Source organism: Bubalus kerabau, chromosome 19 (genome assembly GCF_029407905.1).
Source record: "Bubalus kerabau isolate K-KA32 ecotype Philippines breed swamp buffalo chromosome 19, PCC_UOA_SB_1v2, whole genome shotgun sequence".
In the NCBI taxonomy this organism is placed as follows: Eukaryota; Metazoa; Chordata; class Mammalia; order Artiodactyla; family Bovidae; genus Bubalus; species Bubalus kerabau.
In genome coordinates, this window is record NC_073642.1 from 28,761,723 (window position 1) to 28,781,020 (window position 19,298).

A 19,298-nucleotide genomic window follows, 5' to 3' on the forward strand; every position below is an offset into this window, starting at 1 on the left:
CAGTGATGGTGGACCAATGTTTCTGAATCCGACTTTGCACATAATTAAGTGCGCTGGAACACAGGCGTGCTGCTGATGACAGCAAAACGCTGCTCTGTTCTCTGGTTCTCACTGCACCTTAGAACATGCATCACAGGGTCAATGGGGAACATCCACTAACAAAACTTCCTTAAAACCCAAAGTCTGTTGAGGAGCTAAGGTTTTGTGTGTTTTTTAAAATTGTGTGTGTGTATAAAGCATCTAAGGCAAACAATATCTAATACCAGAAGATAGAAATTTTATTATAAAAATCATACAATTAAGCTTTTAAACCTTCCCTGACCTTTCAGGGAAAACTAGGACCTGCTTTTTATTCAGAGCATCAGACATTTCACCTTTACTTTGGTCTTGATTTCATCACAGTCTATCTGTTTGCTAATTTAGCTGTTGTCTCTACAACAGATGCTCAAATTATTTGTGGAATAATAAATCTAACAGAGGGCACAGACTTTACATTTTTCATCACATGAGTGCCACTGTGAGAGAGACAGGCAGAGACAGACAGAAACAGAGAGAGATAGAGTGACAGAGACAGGGTGAGACAGAGAGAAAGACAGAGACAGACAGAGACAGGGAGACAGACAGAGATAGAGAGTGACAAAGACAAAGAGACAGACAGGGAGATACAGAAGGGGGAGAGAGAGAGACAGAAGCAGAGAAAAAGAGACAAAGAGACAGACACAGAGAGAGAGACAGAGATAGGAGAGAGAGCACTAATCTACAAGTGGAGAATCTGAAGGGGCCATTGTAACCTTCCTGTCAGGGAGCCAGTTGTCCCCATAGGACATGGCAACAATTTCTGCCATCCTAGGAGTCTTTACAAGATCTTTTTGTTCAAATGACACTTTCAAGGGTGGCAGAAGTTGATAAATTATGAATGTTCACAGCAGCCTCCCTGCTGATCAGGGAAACGAGGCTGCTGGTCTTGAGATGTTCCCACCACAGGAGAGGCCTGGAGCCAGCTGGACCGCGGAGGTGGGGACTTCATCTCCTCCCTGCCTTTTGTTAACGATGCAGAAGTGTGTTTTGGGGGCCAGACTCTGAGAAGTCATTAGTTAGCATTGTAATCAATGCAGAGCCTGACTTGGCCTGCAGAAGCAGAGAGAGGGCGGAACACGGTTAACAGGAACACAAGGCACATTTAGCATTTCTGTTCCACAGAGACCCAAGTGAGGATGTTTGGAATAACAGAAACATCATCAAGAACTAAAATGAGGTTCTGTGGCCAAATTAACTGAGGGAAATAGTGGTTTAGAAAATGAAACAGGGGCTTCGCTGGTGGCTTAGTGCTAAGTTCAATCCCTGGTCTGGGAAGATCCCACATGCCATGGAGCAACTCAGCCCATGCACCACAACTACTGAGCCTGTGCTCTGCAACAAGAGAAACTGCAGCAATGAGAAGCCCGTGCACCGCAACTAGAGAATAACCCCCATTCGCAGAAACTAGAGAAAGCCCGCACAGCAATGAAGACCCAGCACAACCAAAATATAAATCAATTATATTAAAAAACAAAACAAAAATGAAACGGCCTCTCTCCTGCGTGGCTTCTCAGTCTGTCAATCTTTCCCTGCTTGTCACCACCACATGGGAGGGAACCAGGGACCCGGGTTGCCTGCATTCCTGTTCTCCCTCCCTCCTTCTTTCTAAAATAACATCCATCACATCGTCCACACCAAACGCTCCCAAGAGCCACCGGGAGAAAAGGGGAAGAAGGAGTGGAGGGGCTGCTTTCCCTCCTGGGCCCCAGCTGTGGGGGCGACCACAGGGCGGTGGGGCTCCCCCAGGCTCAGCCCCCTACGCGGGATCGCTGTGCTTCCAGATACAAATGCCTGTCAGCTTGTGTTGGTTCATTCTTTGAGCGTAACGAACCATCCATCAAGAAGAGCATTTTCATTGTTTTCTGGTCTCTAGTCCAACATAAGGGCATGTGACCTTCAGTGGTGACCTTCAGAGTTACGAAAAAGTCCTGCTCAGGGCCCCGCCGTGCTTCTCTGGGTGAAACTGGAAGCTCCCGTCAGTAGCAGAGCCCCGGTGAGTCCTTAAGGAATGACTTCTGCTCATTGTTTCAGTGGTGTGAACACACCAGAGACAGGGGTAGAGATAAAATATATGTGGGGGGCAGATAAGAACCAAGATGGGATGGGAGGACGTGAGCACGGCACCTGGACACTGATTTTTCAAATGTCATTTTAATCTTGGGGTGGGGGGCAAGGGGGAGAGGAGACTCACCTATTGTGAGGGTAAAATTGGGGAATGGCACATAACAATTTGAGTTTCTGGCTTTGCTTGAAGTTTCCCAGGGCTCCCAAGGCTCCTGGGTCCTGGGCTGGAGTGAGCTTGCTTCTGGCTTCATCCTCAGTCGCTGGGGGTGGGGGATGTGTTTTCTCCTTTCTGTGAGGTGAGGGGCCCGCCCCTCTGCTCTCCATCTGCTACAGCCAGACTCCTCACCTGGCACCTTGGTGCCCATGCTCTTGGTCTTGGCGAGCTCTCTGCTTTGACAGGGGGCATCTCATGGGCTCTGGGGGATGCGGTCACCAGAGTGACTGGTGCTCCCGTCAGGTGAGTCACTAACACCCTCGAGAATCGGTCAGTTTCAAGCACTGTTTTCCCTTCTAGAGAGCACGTTCCTAGCAAGTATTGGTGTCATTCTTGTTCTGTGGCTCAGTTGTGTCCAACTCTTTGTGATCCCATTGGCTGCAGCACAGCAGGCTTCCCTGTCCTTCACCATCTCCCAGACTTTGCTCAAACTCATGTCCACTGAGTTAGTGATGCCATCCAACTATCTCATCCTCTGTCACCCTCTTTTCCTCCTGCCCTCACTCTTTCCCAGCATCAGGGTCTTTTCCAATGACTCGGCTCTTCACATCAGCTGACCACAGTATTGGAGTTTCAATTCAGCATCAGTCCTTCCAATGAATATTCAGGGTTGATTTCCTTTAGGATTGACTGGTTTGATCTCCTTGCTGTCCAAGGGACTCTCAAGAGTCTTCCCCAGTATAACAGTTTGAAAGCATCAATTCTAGCAGATATTAGAGGTCTGCTAACTGCAACACTGGCTGAGCTGGCGTGGCTGCAGCAGGTGCCCCTGGGGCCAGGGTGAGGGGTGGGGGACAGAAGGGTCACCTGGGAGGCCGGCTCTGGAGCACATGGACCTCAGCTCCCTGCCAGGCCAGCCCCCTCCATCCGAAGGCACATGCTCTGGAGATGGTGTGGCTGACACACTGGGGAGGATGCAAGAGGGGTTCATCACAGCTGATGCCTGCCCCTCCCAGCTCCCTCCCTGCCCTGTTCCCTGACACATAAGCAACCTCAGCTCAGAAGACAGAAGGGGTCCACACAGGAGAAGAAGCTTACATTGTGTGATACTTGGGGGTCTCCTGGGGACTGCTGGGTGATGGACCAGGGTCCCCATTGTCAGGACAGACACGGTTAAGCTCCCAGGAAATGCAGCAAGTCTGCTGCATTTCCATGAGTGGTCCTGGCAGGCAGGGCAGTGAATCAATCTTGCCCATGGCTTTCACTCAGATCTAGGTATAGGAATGAGGCAACACGATCCAGTGGTGGCTGGAGACTGGAGGGATGTGAAAAGGTCCCCCAAGTGTCCCAGCCATGAAGTCACATGAACAGAACCATGAGAAGACAGTGCCAGGCAGGTGTCAAGTCCAGTAGGAAGAAATCCCTGGGTCAGAGTCCTTCCAAGTCCATGGAGACTGGGGGCACACAGCCAGGGCTGAGATGGCCAGCTCTGTGCACTGCACACCCCTGGGCTTCCCGCTCTCAAACTCCAGTTACCCTTAGACCTGGTCTCTGCTGCTCCCACCCCAGAAGCCCCCCACTCCTGCTCTCCAGCATCACTCAGGCCCCAGCCCACCTGTCACCTGCTCAGAGAAGACTGGGCTACCTCCACACACCAGACTGCTCCTTTTCTTGTAGTCCTTCCTGTTAGCTGTCTCTTCTGTTTGCTCCTCTGTCACCCACCTCTCTGCCTATAATGTGAGCCACGCAGAGGACAGAGTCAGGACTCATTTGAGTTGTCACAGCGCCCAGGACATTTCAGACATGGGGCTCTGCATCTGTGTTTCTGTGAAAATATATTATCTAATGAATATAAGAGGAAATGGACACAGGACAGGGGAGTATTTATATGGAACATCTGTCAGCTGGGCTTCCCTGGTGGCTCAGTGGCAAAGAATCCACCTGCCAGTGCAGGAGATGTGGGTTTAATCCCTGGGTCAGGAAGATGACCTGGAGAAGGAAGTGGCAATCTACGTCAGTATTCTTGCCTGGGAAATCCCCTGGACAGAGGAGCCTGGCGGGCTACAGACCATGGGGTCACAAATGAATAAGATACAACTTAGTGACTCAACAACAACTGTTGGCTTACTTTAAACATGTCAGTTCTTGTTTTGCTGAGAATTTCTTCTTTGCTGGGGAACTTTGGGATTTGGACTTGACTTTCAAATGGCTGTGTTAGCCATGACATCCGTTTGCTGATGATAATGACAAATTCACATGCAGATGAACTAAAAGAGAATTGTGTTACTCTAGAGGGGACAATTCTGTGTCATCATGACAAACTGCAAAGAACAGTCCAATACCAAATTTCTTGTGAAGCCAAGAGAGGCTGAGACTCTCCTTGACCCATGATTAGTAGAATAAAATATATAGCTCTTGGCAACAACGGAAACCTGGAAGGAGATTGTGGCTGAGGAGACCCTGAGTGGACCTGTGTACTTTCAGCTAAGTTTTCTTTCATCTTTAAAGCCACACATTTTCAACAACCCCAGCCGAAGGCCGCATCCTCTCCTCATTTACTATTCATCATGATGAAGCTGAATCAGGGTTGCCCTGGTTACGGTGGAGCTCCTCTGAGGTCTGTGGCTTTGTAATTAGTGTTGGCTTGGTTACTGGGTGCTTTCAATTTTGAGATTAGAGTGCTGGTAATAAATGCGGCTAGAAGCATCATGAAAAAATTCTAAAAGGCTCTGGAAAGAATAAAATAGTCATAGAATCAAGGTCCTCCAAAATGGATCACTGAGGATCTCAAGCTGTGGTCCTGATAAACCTAGTAATGAGAAGTAAAATGGTAGAGGCTTCCCAGGTGGCTCAGTAGTAAAGAACCCACCTGCCAATGCAGAGACACAGGTTCAATCCCTGGGCTGGGAAGATCCCCTGGAGGGATGGCAAGCCACTGCATTATTCTTGACCGGAGAATTCCATGGACAGAGGAGCCTGGGAGGCTGCAGTCCATGGGGTAGCAAAAGAGTTGGACACAACTTGAGAGACTGAGCATGCAAAAATAACAGAAAACTTTTTACACACTGCTATATTTAAAATGAATAACCACAAAGACCTACTGTATAGCACATGGAACTCTGCTCAATGTTATGTGCCAGCCTGGATGGAAGTGCGGGTAGTTTGGGGGAGAATGGATACATGTATGTGTATGGCTGAGTCCCTTTGCTGTCCACCTGAAACTATCACAACATTGTTAATTGGCTATACCACAATACAAAATGTTTCCGATGTTAAAAAAAAATTTAAGAAGAAAAAACAAAAAACAATAACTGAATCATGAAACTATTAATTAAATGACTTCAGCTAAACGAATTGGGCTGTCACACACAGAATGTTAAGTCTGCTACCAAGACCTTGCTTGTCCCAGCATTCAGTAAATGTTCTTTGAGTTTCTGCCATAACCTCATTCTGGACCCCAGGAGGAGGAGGATTCCTGGGGAGCTTGGAGGACTGGCAGAAGGGAGGATGACAAGGGATGTGACCTAAGAACAAGGGTTTCCAGAAAATAAGAGAGGGTGGTACCCTGAGCAGGCAGGAAGCAGACTGGATGATCAGAACTCAGTCTGGTCCCTGTGCAGAGGCCCAGCACCCTCACCAGGCTAAGATAAGGATACCCAGCTGCAGGAATCCAAAGTGTCTGTGAGCATCTGGGGACACGTGTCCTGTGTCCGAAGTCTGGTCTTTAAGTTGCCTGGAGTTGAGGTGGGTCCGCTGCCAGGGGGTGAAAGGGATGAAGGGCACATTCAGAGTGAGAGGGTCTGAGACGCTATCCCCATGCCTACACTTGTAAGGGACATGCAGAGTGCGAGGGGCTCTAGGATTCGTTTGTGCCCCAAGTGGTCCCTAGAAGAGCTAGAACCCTAAGCAGCTGGATCTGGAGGGGAGGTCCTGGGGAGGATCTCAGACCTCAGCAGCTAGTGTCAGCCCAGGCTCACAGCGGGGTGGGCCAGGGGCCAGCACAGAGCATGTGCCACCCCGCCCACTTCCCACTTCCACTGCTGTGATGCTCAGTCTGGGCCCCCAGACCCAGATGCCACCAGGGACAGAAAAGTAGAAGATAGAAAGGGGAGAAGTGCTGAATACGTCCTGGAATGAGGTAACATTAACCCTGGAAAGATTGTTCTCAGCTGATACGAGACCAATATCACAACACAGTGATAAGGGTGATGTTTATTTTTCCTACATCAGGGGACCCAGGCCAAGTCAAAAGTGAAAGTGAAGTGAAGTTGCTCAGTCGTGTCCGACTCTTTGAGACCCAGTGGACTGTAGCCTACCAGGCTCCTCCGTCCATGGGATTCTCCAGGCAAGAATACTGGAGTGGGGTGCCATTTCCTTTTCCAAGTCAAAGGGAGGTATAAAAAATGAAGACTGTGTTCCTGCTGTTCTGAGGCACCCTGTAAAAATGTCAACACGCCACATAAAATATAGGTGAACAGGACTGAGACCAAACATCGTTCATAAGCATAAATATAAATAGGCTAAACTTACCAATTAAAGGAAACAGAGATCTTGAAAACATTAAGCTATATGAAATTAGCCAGACACAAAAACACACATATTGTATGATTTCACTCCTGTGACGTCCCTAGAGGCATCAAAAATCTCAGAGGCAGAAAGTAGATGGTGTTTTCCAGGGGCTGAGGGAGAGGGGAGGCGGGTAGTTAGTGTTTAGTGGGAAGATGAAAAAGCTATGGAAATGGATGGTGGTGCCAGCTGCACAACAGTGTGAGTGTACTTATGCCACTGAATTTCATGACTACAAATAGTTACAATGGCACATGTTATGTGTATTTTACCACAATAGAAAAAAAAGTGGGGGGAGAAGACATCTACCTTTATAAGCTGATTAAAATGCCACTTAATTATGAACTCATACGTGTAATCAAGAAAAAAAATCAAGATGAGATGTTCTCCCCACACCTACTCTCGTAAGGGATCTGTAGGATGTAAGTGGCCCTAGAATTTATTATCATTGTTACCATTGATATAATAGATAAAACTTTTCTTATAGAGAAATCTAAGCTTTTAAAAATATTAGACAATATTTATGGAAGAATACTAAGAACTATTTTAGCCCACCAGGTTCCTAAGTCCATGGGATTCTCCAGGCAAGAATACTGGAGTGGGTTGCCATATACTACTCTGGGGGATGTTTCTGACCCAGGGATCGAACCTGCGTCTCCTGTGGTTCCTGCACGTGGGCAGATTCTTTACTGTTGAACCACCAAATTTCCTATTTATACTCATGGCTTTAAAATTGATTCAAAGCCCAAAGAGGTCACAAATGTGAAAAAATGCAAGATCTGCTAAATAACTAAATATCCTTCAAATATCAGCAACCCCAAACAATTTGACTGATGAATCTTTTCAAAGAGTAATGGAACAGATGGTCCCCTTGGCCTTTATATCATTGTACGTATGTTAGTCACTCAGTCATGTCTGACTCTTTGCGACCCCATGGACTGTAGCCCGCCAGGCTTCTGTGTCCATGGGATTCTCCAGGCAAGAATACAGGAGTGGGTTGCCATGCTCTCCTTCAGGGGATCTTCCCGACCCAGGGATAGAACCTACAACTCCTGTGTCTCCTGCATTGGCAGGTGAATTCTTTACCAAGAGCCCACCTGGGAAGCCTTGGACTCTGCTGACATTAAAATTATGGTAAGGGAATAATATGAACTCTACACATACAAACTTGACAATTTAAATGAGATGAATCAACTTATTAAAAATCATAAACTACCATAACTCAGAACAGGAAACAGACAATTTGAATAGCCTTATACTATTAAGGAAGTTATTTTTATAATTTTAAATCTCCCCCAAAAGAAATCTCCACGCCTAGATGGTCTCACTAGAAAATTCTATCAAATGCTTAAAGAAGAATCAATATCAATTCTAAATAATTTCTTCCAGAAAGAAGAAAAATGTTCGTGTGTATTGCTCATTTTCTAGTTGACTTCTTTGTTCAGTGTTGAGATTTCTTCATATATTCTAGACACTAGTCCTTTTTCAGATATGCTGCTGCATATTTATTTCTCCAAAGTGTATATACGGATGGCAATGAAACACATGAAAAGAGGTTTAACATCATTTGCATCAGGAAAATGCAAAATGAAACCATATCACTACACATCTCTGAGAATGACTAAATATATATATATATGTGTATATATATATATATATATATATATATATATATATATACTGTCAACACCAAATGCTAATGAAGATGTGGAGAAACTGAATCACTCATACATTGCTGATAAAGATGTAAAATGTATGGAAGTGAGGCTGGAAAAGTCTCTTAAAAAACTAAACATACAGTTATAATATGGAAATTGTGTTCTTGGATATTCATCTCAGAGAAATGAAAACTTATGTTCACACAGAAATACATACATGAATGTTCACACCAGCCTTACACATAACAGACAAAACCAGAGGTAGTGCAGGTAATTAGTTAAACATGCTGTCATCCTACGTACCACGCAGTGCTACCCAACAATGAAAAGGAAAGGACCACTGATATACACAACAACACCTTGGATGAACCTCCATGGAATCATGCTGAATAAAAACAGCCAGTTCCAAATGGTTGCATATGCATGTTTTCATTTACACAACTTTTTGGAAATGAGGTTTTTTTTTTTTTTTGAGAAATAGTTAACAGATTCGGGGTCTCCAGAAGTTACGAGTGGGCAAAAGGGAAATGAATGTGGTTATAAAAAGATCAACATGAGGGATCCTCACAGTGTTGAAACAGTTCTGTGTCTTGACTGTGGTGGTGGATATGTGAACCTACATGAGTGACAAAATCGCATAAAACAATAGACACACTCTCACACCCATCCAGACAAATGAATATAAGTAAAGATGGGGAAATCTGATTGCCTCAATGTTAATATTGTGGATGGGACATGTTATCATTGGCAGGAATTTGAAAAAATGGACGGTAGATCTCTGGCCTTCCCAGGTGGCTCAGCGGTAAAGAATCCACCTGCCAACGCAGGAGATCTGAGACACGACGGTTTGATGATCCCTGAGTTAGGAAGATTCACGAAGAAGGGAATGGCAACCCACTCCAGTATTCTTGCCTAGAGAATTCCAGGGATGGGGGAGCCTGGTGGGCTGCCGTCTATGGGGTCGCACAGAGTTGGACACGACTGAAGCGACTTAGCAGCAACTCTTCCATTTCTATTCTGGAAATAAAAGCATTTTTTTGGTGACATTTCTATAGGTGTTCATTGTGTATTAAATCAAAAACAAGTTTCTGTAGCCATTTTAACATGGCTTTGAGAAGATATTTTTTTCAGATCCAACAGGTAGGATGTAAAAGTAAGGATTTGTGGGATTCTGGTTTATATAAACTATCTGATTGATACAGACTTTCACTCTTCGCCCATTTCTAAAATAAGAGGATTAGCCATGGATGATTTTTAAATTCCATTCTTGCTAAGTCTCTGTGTCCACAGGCTTCAACTTACTTATTCGTTATCCACCATGAAAAGTGTTTTTCTATTAAAAAATTTTTGTATCTATGTGAGATGATGGATGTTCACAAAACTTACTATGATAATCATCTCATGATGTAACTCAAATCATGATGCTGTATGGGGAAAGAAGCTAAAAAAGTCAATATATGTATATGTATAACTGATGTACTTTGCTGTACAGCAGAAATTAACACAACATTGTAAATCAACTAGACTCCGATAAAAAAAATTTTTTTAAATTGCTATGCTGTATACCTGGATATAGTGTTGTATGTAAATTATATCTCAATAAAACTGGAAGAATAAAAAAAGGTCTACCTAGAAGGGTGGGATGGGGGAGGAGAGGAAGGTTCCAGAGGGAGGTGACACATGTATAATTACGGCTGATTTGTCCTCCTGTATGGCAGAAACCAACACAACATTGTAAGGTAATTTTTCTTCAGTTAAAAAAATAAAAAGCTCTATTGCATCACAAGGTACTAAATACTGATTTAAATCCATATCAATCAATGTAAAAAGTTAAGAAAAAATATGCTCTATAATATTTGTAACAAAGGGAAAGTACCTTTATTTTCCTAGCTTATATGGCTGTCCACCTGGAAACTAAAAGATAATTTTGGGAAAACTTTTAGAGTCAACAAAAAATTTCAACATATGAAATATACAAAAATCAATCGCATTTTGGCTTCCAAGAAGATGATGGAGATGTGCCTTTCCCTATTCTTCTGAGAACCACTAAAAACACTGGACACTGTTTATAAAAATGCCAGCAGCAGTTAAGCACAGTCCCTGATCTCTCAGAAATGACGGCCAGTGCATGGGTAGCTGTGAGGGCATTGTTATTGTTCAGTCATTCAGTCGTGTCTCACTCTTTGCAACCCCATGGACTGATTGCAGCACGCCAGGTTTCCCAGTCCTTCACTATTTTCTGGAGTCCTTCACTATCTCCTGGAGTTTGCACAAACTCACGTCCATGGAGTTAGTGATGCCATCCAACCATCTCATCCTCTGCCACCCCCTTCTCCTCCTGCTCTCAGTTTTTCCCAGTATTAGGATCTTTTCCAATGAGTCAGCTCTTCACGTCACGTGGCCAAAGTATTGGAGCTTTAGCTTCAGCATCAGTCTTTCCAATGAATATTTGGGGTTGATTTCCTTTAGGACTGACTGGTTGGGACTCTCAAGAGTCTTCTCCAGGACCACAGTTCAAAAGCGTTAATTCTCTGGGCTCAGCCTTCTTTATGGTCCAACTCTTACATCCATACATGATTATTGGAAAAACCATAGCTTTGACCTCACTGACCTTTGTCAGCAAAGTGATGTCTCTGCTTCTTAATATGCTGTCTAGGTTTGTCATAGCTTTTCTTTCAAGGAGCAAACATCTTTTAATTTCATGGCTGCAGTCATCATCTGCAGTGATTTCAGAGCCCAAGAAAATAAGAGGCATGGCTCTAAGTTAAAGAAACAAATGCCACTGCCCCATACTCAGCCGCCAGGGTCACATCAGGGGTCACTTGGCACTTGCACTGAATGTCACGGGACACATGTTGATCTCCATGCCAGCCATGCACTGCATACCACATGCACATTTCAGTACAACCAAATTAGAAGCCAAGTTGTGATAAAATATAATGATTTCATTCAACAAACAAAAATTCAGTCCACAGCACACTATCTACAGCACACAATCTATAATTTTCCAGGAATGAAAAGATAATTCTCTTTTTAAATTGGAAAATGAGAACTAAATTGTTTGGATGCACTTATTATCAAGCTTATATGTTATCTCGGCACTTAGAACAGACTTACAAAATTGATTTTCAAAACTTTAGTGCAGAGAAAAATCAATGCAACAAATGTTAGAATATAATCACTACTTCAGTTCAGTTTAGTCATTCAGTCCTGTCCAACTCTGCGACCCCACGAACTGCAGCACGCCAGGCCTACCTGTCCATCACTAACTCATGTCCATTGAGTCAGTGATGCCATGCAACCAACTCATCCTCTGTCATCCCCTTCTCCTCCTGTCCTCAATATTTCCCAGCATCAGGGTCTTTTCAAATGAGTCAGGTCTTCGCATCAGGTGGCCAAAGTACTGGAGTTTCAGCTTCAACATCAGTCCTTCCAAAGAACACCCTGGATTGATCTCCTTTAGGATGGACTGGTTGGATCTCCTTGCAGTCCAAGGCACTCTCAAGAGTCTTCTCCAACACCACAGTTCAAAAGCATCAATTCTTCTGCACTCAGCTTTCTTTATAGTCCAACTCTCACATCCATACATGACTACTGGAAAAACCATAGCCTTGACTAGACAGACCTTTGTTGGCAAAGTAATGTCTCTGCTTTTGAATATGCTGTGTAGGTTGGTCATAACTTTCCTTCCAAGCAGTAAGCTTCTTTTAACTTCATGGTTGCAATCACCATCTGCAGTGATTTTGGAGCCCCAAAAAATAAAGTCAGCCACTGTTGCCACTGTTTCCCTATCTATTTGCCATGAAGTGATGGGACCAGATGCTATGATCTTCGTTTTCTGAATGTTGAGCTTTACGCCAACTTTTTCACTCTCCTCTTTCACTTTCATCAAGAGGTTCTTTAGTTCTTCCTCACTTTCTGCCATAAGGATGGTGTCATCTGCGTATCTGAGGTTATTGATATTTCTCCTGACAATCTTGATTTCAGCTTGTGCTTCATCCAGCCCAGCGTTTCTCATGATGTACTCTGCATAGAAGTTAAATAAGCAGGGTGACAATATACAGCCTTGACGTACTCCTTTTCCTATTTGGAACCAGTCTGTTGTTCCATGTCGTTTTAACTGCTGCTTCCTGACCTGTGTACAGGTTTCTCAAGAGGCAGGTCAGGTGGTCTGGGATTCCCATCTCTTTCAGAATTTTCCACAGTTTATTGTGATCCACACAGTCAAAGGCTTTGGCATAGTCAATAAAGCAGAAATGCATGTTTTTCTGGAATTCTCTTGCTTTTTTGATGATCCCAGTGGATGTTGGCAATTTGATCTCTGGTTCCTCCTCCTTTTCTAAATCCAGCTTGAATATCTGGAAGTTCATGGTTCACGTACTGCTGAAGCCTGGCTTTGAGACTTTTGAGCATTACTTTACTAACGTGTGAGATGATCGCAATTGTGCGGTAGTTTGAGCACTCTTTGGCATTGCCTTTCTTTGGGATTGGAATGAAAACTGACCTTTTCCAGTCCTGTGGTCACTGCTGAGTTTTCCAAATTTGCTGGCATATTGAGTGCAGCACTTTCACAGCATCATCTTTTAGCATTTGAAATAGCTCAACTGGAATTCCATTACCTCCACTAGCTTTGTTTGTAGTGATGCTTCCTAAGGCCCACTTGACTTCACATTCCAGGATGCTGGCTCTAGGTCAGTGATCACACCATCGTGATTATCTGGGTCATGAAGATCTTTTTTGTACAGTTGTTCTGTGTATTCTTGCCAACTTTTCTTAATATCTTCTGCTTCTGTTAGATCCATACCATTTCTGTCCTTTATTGTGCCCATCCTTGCATGAAATGTTCCCTTGGTATCTCTAATTTTCTTGAAGAGATCTCTAGTCTTTCCCATTCTATTGCTTTCCTCTATTTCTCTGCACTGATTGCTGAGAAAGGCTTTCTTATCTCTCTTTCCTATTCTTTGGAACTCTGCATTCAAATGGGTATATCTTTCCTTTTCTCCTTTGCTTTTTGCTTCTCTTCTTTTCACAGCTATTTGTAAGGCCTCCTCAGACAGTCATTTTGCTTTTTTGCATTTCTTTTCCATGGGAATGGTCTTGATCCCTGTCTCCTGTACAAGGTCACGAACCTCCGTCCATAGTTCATCAGGCACTCTGTCTATCAGATGTAGTCCCTTAAATCTATTTCTCACTTCTACTGTATAATCATAAGGGATTTGATTTAGGTCATACCTGAATGGTCTAATGGTTTTCCCCACTTTCTTCAATTTAAGTCTGAATTTGGCAATAAGGAGTTCATGGTCTGAGCCACAGTCAGCTCCCGGTCTTGTGTTTGCTGACTGTATAGAGCTTCTCCATCTTTGGCTGCAAAGAATATAATCAATCTGATTTCGGTGTTGAGCATCTGGTGACATCCATGTGTAGAGTACTCTCTTGTGTTGTTGGAAGAGTGTGTTTGCTATGACCAGTGCATTCTCTTGGCAAAACTCTAGACATCTAAAACAATGCTATGCTAATAGTAACTGATTTACTAGTAGAACCAATATTGATTTGGGAGAATTTTTAAGAAATGAATAATCATGAATTCCTTAGACAATGCTAAAACATCAGAATAAACCCAAGGATACAGTAAAATTATTTTTGAAATCCCTTTCATGTAAAATAAAAGTACATGACCTTTATCAAACGGCTTGCCTTTCATTACTCACCAACTGACAGCCTTCCAGTGAGTTGACGAGCTGAGCGTTCTGACAGGAAAGTATTGAACCAGCCAAATTCAGCATCACACACACTGCCGAGAGCAGCATGAAAAAGGTTATCTGGAAACAAACCAGATAAGAAATTGATCATTTACTGGGAGAGATCAGAGGAAAAATGATTTGGCTTTCAAAAAACTTTCAGACCATCAAATAATCACACAAATAACATTTCTATGTTTCCAAGGAAAGCATTATTTGTTAAAAATTTTTAAATCATATTACCTTAAATCAAATAGAAAAGGTAGTGTCTGAAAAGCCATAGCCAGCAACCATGATTTTATTTGAAATATAAAAATATTTTAGAAGCTAAACTTGAAAATACTATACATTCTGTAGTCACAACATAGTGTTATTGATACATACTCTCAAAAATAACAAGTGATATATAAATTACTAAAGAAAATCAAGTGATAGAAATGTATTTTTTAGAAAGTCTATGCCTTTCAATTTTTATTATGGAAAATTTCATACGCATGTAAAACCAAAGAAAATAGTAAAACGAACCCCACCCACATACCCATCATCCAGCATCAGTTCAGTTTAGTTCAGTCACTCAGTCGTGTCCGACTCTTTGCGACCCCATGAATCGCAGCACACCAGGCCTCCCTGTCCATCACCAACTCCTGGAGTTCACTCAGACTCACGTCCATCGAGTCAGTGATGCCATCCAGCCATCTCATCCTCTGTTGTCCCCTTTTCCTCCTGCCCCCAATCCCTCCCAGCATCAGAGTCTTTTCCAATGAGTCAACTCTTCACATGAGGTGGCCAAAATACTGGAGTTTCAGCTTTAGCATCATTCCTTCCAAAGAAATCCCAGGGCTGATCTCCTTCAGAATGGACTGGTTGGATCTCCTTGCAGTCCAAGGGACTCTCAAGAGTCATATCCAACAGCACAGTTCAAAAGCATCAATTCTTCGGTGCTCAGCCTTCTTCACAGTCCAACTCTCACATCCATACATGACCACAGGAAAAACCATAGCCTTGACTAGATGGACCTTTGTTGGCAAAGTAATGTCTCTGCTTTTGAATATGCTATCTAGGTTGGTCATAACTTTCCTTCCAAGGAGAAAGCGTCTTTTAATTTCATGGCTGCAGTCACCATTTGCAGTGATTTTGGAGCCCAAAAAATAAAGTCTGACACTGTTTCCACTGTTTCCCCATCTATTTGCCATGAAGTGATGGGACCAGATGCCATTAGTTTTCTGAATGTTGAGCTTTAAGCCAACTTTTTCACTCTCCACTTTCACTTTCATCAAGAGGCTTTTGAGTTCCTCTTCACTTTCTGCCATAAGGGTGGTGCCATCTGCATATCTGAGGTTATTGATATTTCTTCCCGCAATTTTGATTCCAGTTTGTGTTTCTTCCAGTCCAGCGTTTCTCATGATGTACTCTGCATAGAAGTTAAATAAGCAGGGTGACAATATAAAGCCTTGACATACTCCTTTTCCTATTTGTAACTAGTCTCTTGTTCCATGTCCAGTTCTAACTATCAGGGGTGATTAATCCAGTCGCCATCAGTTTTATCATTTATACTCTCTCCCCTCAAAATTATTTTGTAGCAAATATTAGACAGCATATGACTTCATCCTTAAATATTTCAGTGTATATTTCTAAAATAATAAAACTTTTTGAAAACATAAAATGCTGCCATCACATCTATGATAATAATGCATTAATATATTTACAGTTCACACTTGTTTCAATCTTTCTTCATATTTTGTTTGAATCAGGTTACACAAGATACAAAGGAGTTCCACACTGAAACTGGTGGCTCTGAAGTTTAGATATTTTTAAATTAATGTGCTTTTCCTTCCACTATGGGCTTTTTCTTCCTTGAAATCTGTTTACTAATCCTATAGTTTTCTATAGCCTACACTCTGTTTCCCATTACTTAATGTTTCTCCATCTTTTGCAAATTTTGTAATTTCATTGATAGATCCAGAGGTTGATCAAATTCAGACTAACAGAAGATCTCTCTGTGATCTTAGCAGCCATTTAAAAAAACTTTATTATAATTTATTTTTAATTGGAGGGTAATTGCTTTACAAGGTTGTGGTTTCTGCTGTACAACAGTGTGAGTCAGCCATAAGTATACACATTACCCCTCCCTCTTAAACCTTCTTTCCCCCAATCCCACCCCTCTAGATCATCACAGAGCACTAGGTTGGGTTCCCTGTGTTATACAGCAATTTCCCATTAGCTATCTATTTTATGCATGGTAGTATACATATCAATGCTGCTCTTTCGATTCATCCGACCTTCTCCTTCACCCGTTGTGTCCACAATCTGTCCTTTACATCTGTGCCACCACTCCTTAGCAGTCATATTTCAGGATTGCTTAGGTCCATTCATTTATTAGGGTTTCCAAATTAGTGCTAGTCTAAAGCCATCATTTCTACTCTCTTTGTTCGTGGGAATCAATATATAGAAGGAAACTCTTCCTTATCATCTGTTTGCCTTAAAGTATAGGTTCATATAGGGAAAGGATACATGTTAGATTTTTTCCATTTATCCTCCAGATTTCAAAATAATTATCTGATATGTTGCCAGACTTGCAAAATAAACTCAAGCCTATATGGTTAGTTAATACTCTTGCCACACTTAAATCTAATGAAACAAAACTTCAAAAAATATGATCAAGAAGGGGGAGAGTATCATGAAAACTTGTAAAATACTTTGAAATGGGAGGAAAAAAAATACTGGATCCTGTCTAGTGCACCTTTCTGAGTTGCCTGTTTGCTGTCTTTGTTTTACAACTCAGTAAGATGTAGAATATTCATGCTAATGCAACGATTTTTGACAATAGAAATATAACTGAATTTTGTCTGGTGGAATGCAATGATTATCCCTCCATGGATGCTGACCACTTTTACATCTTTTGTAAATTCATTTCTGCATTCTTGATTGCCTATGTGTGTACATTCTGTGAATTCTCTTTTAGACTGGTAGTGACATCTTACTGGTTCCTTCATTAAAGAATGAGTCAAATACAATCTTTTTCACACAATTTAAAAAAACTAGTTGGGTCCCTAGCTTTCTTCAAAGGTATTGTTTGTTTGGAGTGTGTGTGTGTATTTGAATCATTATGAAGGATAAACTTAAAACACATTGGATATGTTTCAGTCACTGGAGTCGTTAGCAAGAGAGACTCAATTCAAGTTGACACAATACTAATTTACTTTGAAAGCTATCATGTTCCAGGGTCATCATACACATTTCTTGCCCTAGTTCTGAAATCAGACATTTCACCAGTAAGCCCTGATTCTTTTCAAAGAGAATGGCGCTGAAGAATAGATGCTTTCAAACTGCGGTGCGGGCAAAGGCTCTTGAGAGTCCCTTGGACTGCAAGGAGATCAGACCAGTCAATCTTAAAGGAAATCAACCCTGAATATTCATTGGAAAGACGGATACTGAAGCTGAAGCTGAAACTCCAATACTATGACCACCTGATAAGAAGAGCCGCCTCATTGGAAAAGACTCTGATGCTGCCAAAGATTGAGGGTAGGAGGAGGAGGAGTTGACAGAGGATGAGATGGTTAGATGTATCTGAGCCAACTCCGGGAGACAGTGGAGGACAGGGAAGACTGACGTGCTGCAGTCTATGAGGTCACAGAGCTGGACATGACTTATCAACTGAACAATATTTTGATAACAATGTTTTCATGCTAAAGGTGCTCTTGCCGCTTGGGTGGTCACTGTTTTAAGCATTTTCAGTTGTTAGGTATAATATATCATGTGTTCATACTGCAATCTTGGATTCAAATTCACAATTATAGGGTTTTTATTTAATCACATCAACCTTGTATCTCTACTTCCTTTCAATCATGCCCCAAACCTTACTTCTCATTATAATTAACCATCTGATTTAATCTCATAATACCCACAAGTCTCAAAGTAACAATGCTAATACTACCACCAAAAACATGATTATTGAAAACAAAGATTTTGTTTCCTTTTATCCTTAGAGAACCTTCTACCAGGATATGTAGCCAAATTATGGTGTCCTAGAGTCACCGCGGTTCCCTTATGTGTGGTTATGCTACCAACTGGGAACCTAGGTTATTGTCGCATTTTTGTTAGGGATGGTTTTTTAAGTTTGTGTTGCTTGCAATTATATAAAAGAATCTTAAAGTCAAATCCATCAGAGTTTTAAATAAGTCTAGCTTTTATTCTATCTCATCCCTCATCCATTCTACTTCCTCCCTTCTCCTAAAGGTAGCTTTTTTTTTTTTTTGGACATGCTTCACAGCTTGTGTGATCTTAGTTTCCCAACTAGGGGTTGAACCCGAGGCTCCTCGGCAGTGAAAGTTCAGAGTCCTAACTACTGGACCACCAGGGAATTTCCTGTTTTTCTTTTTTTAAACTTAGGCAAGGTCATGACATTTGGGGTGCTATGTACCTTGATTCCACTCTGGGATTCTACACTTTGCAATACCTCCTATAGGTGTTGGCTCATAAAAGTGAAGACCTAAGGGTTATTTAGACCTCAAGCAGTCATAGACTCTGAAAGTTCAGGCAAACTTTTGACAGATCAACCCTTCAAAAACAATTTGATTTCAATCTTGCAATTTATCCCTCTCCCCCCCAACACCGTAAATCAACTTACCCCAATAAAAATTATAAAATAATGGGAAAAAAACCAATTTGATTCCATTTGGTGCCATGTGCCACTAGGTACACCTGTACTTCTTTTCTAGACACACACCTTAGGTTTGCTGTAAGCATATTTACTCCCTTTGTGGTCCTCTCTGTCTTTCTCTGATTTGACTGTGCCCCTCTGACCTTCATGCTTTTGGTGGACAGGCCACACTTCAACTCTTCTTCTCTCAGTCATATTGTTCTTTAAAAAATCTTTGTTGGGCATCCAACTCCTACCTAACCTTTATCCTAAACCACTCGAATCCATTCACATGTTTTAACAATGAGAGTGACAACTATAACACAGATTTGGTTTTTGCCTGAGAATGTGATTTAATTAGCCTTCTCTGTTTTATTTACCAATTGGGGGTTCAGACGTAG

At 42.3% G+C, this 19,298-nt stretch overlaps 1 protein-coding gene across 2 annotated transcripts in view; it reads right to left on the reverse strand.

Moving 5' to 3' along the window:
• ENTREP2 (endosomal transmembrane epsin interactor 2) overlaps nucleotides 1-19,298 on the reverse strand; it is a 238,824-nt gene that overhangs the window by 40,981 nt on the left and 178,545 nt on the right. For both annotated transcript variants that reach the window (XM_055555846.1, XM_055555845.1), the window contains exon 3: nucleotides 14,229-14,339. In XM_055555846.1, coding sequence (XP_055411821.1) covers nucleotides 14,229-14,339 — 111 coding nt within the window. The remainder of the gene's footprint in view (nucleotides 1-14,228; nucleotides 14,340-19,298) is intronic.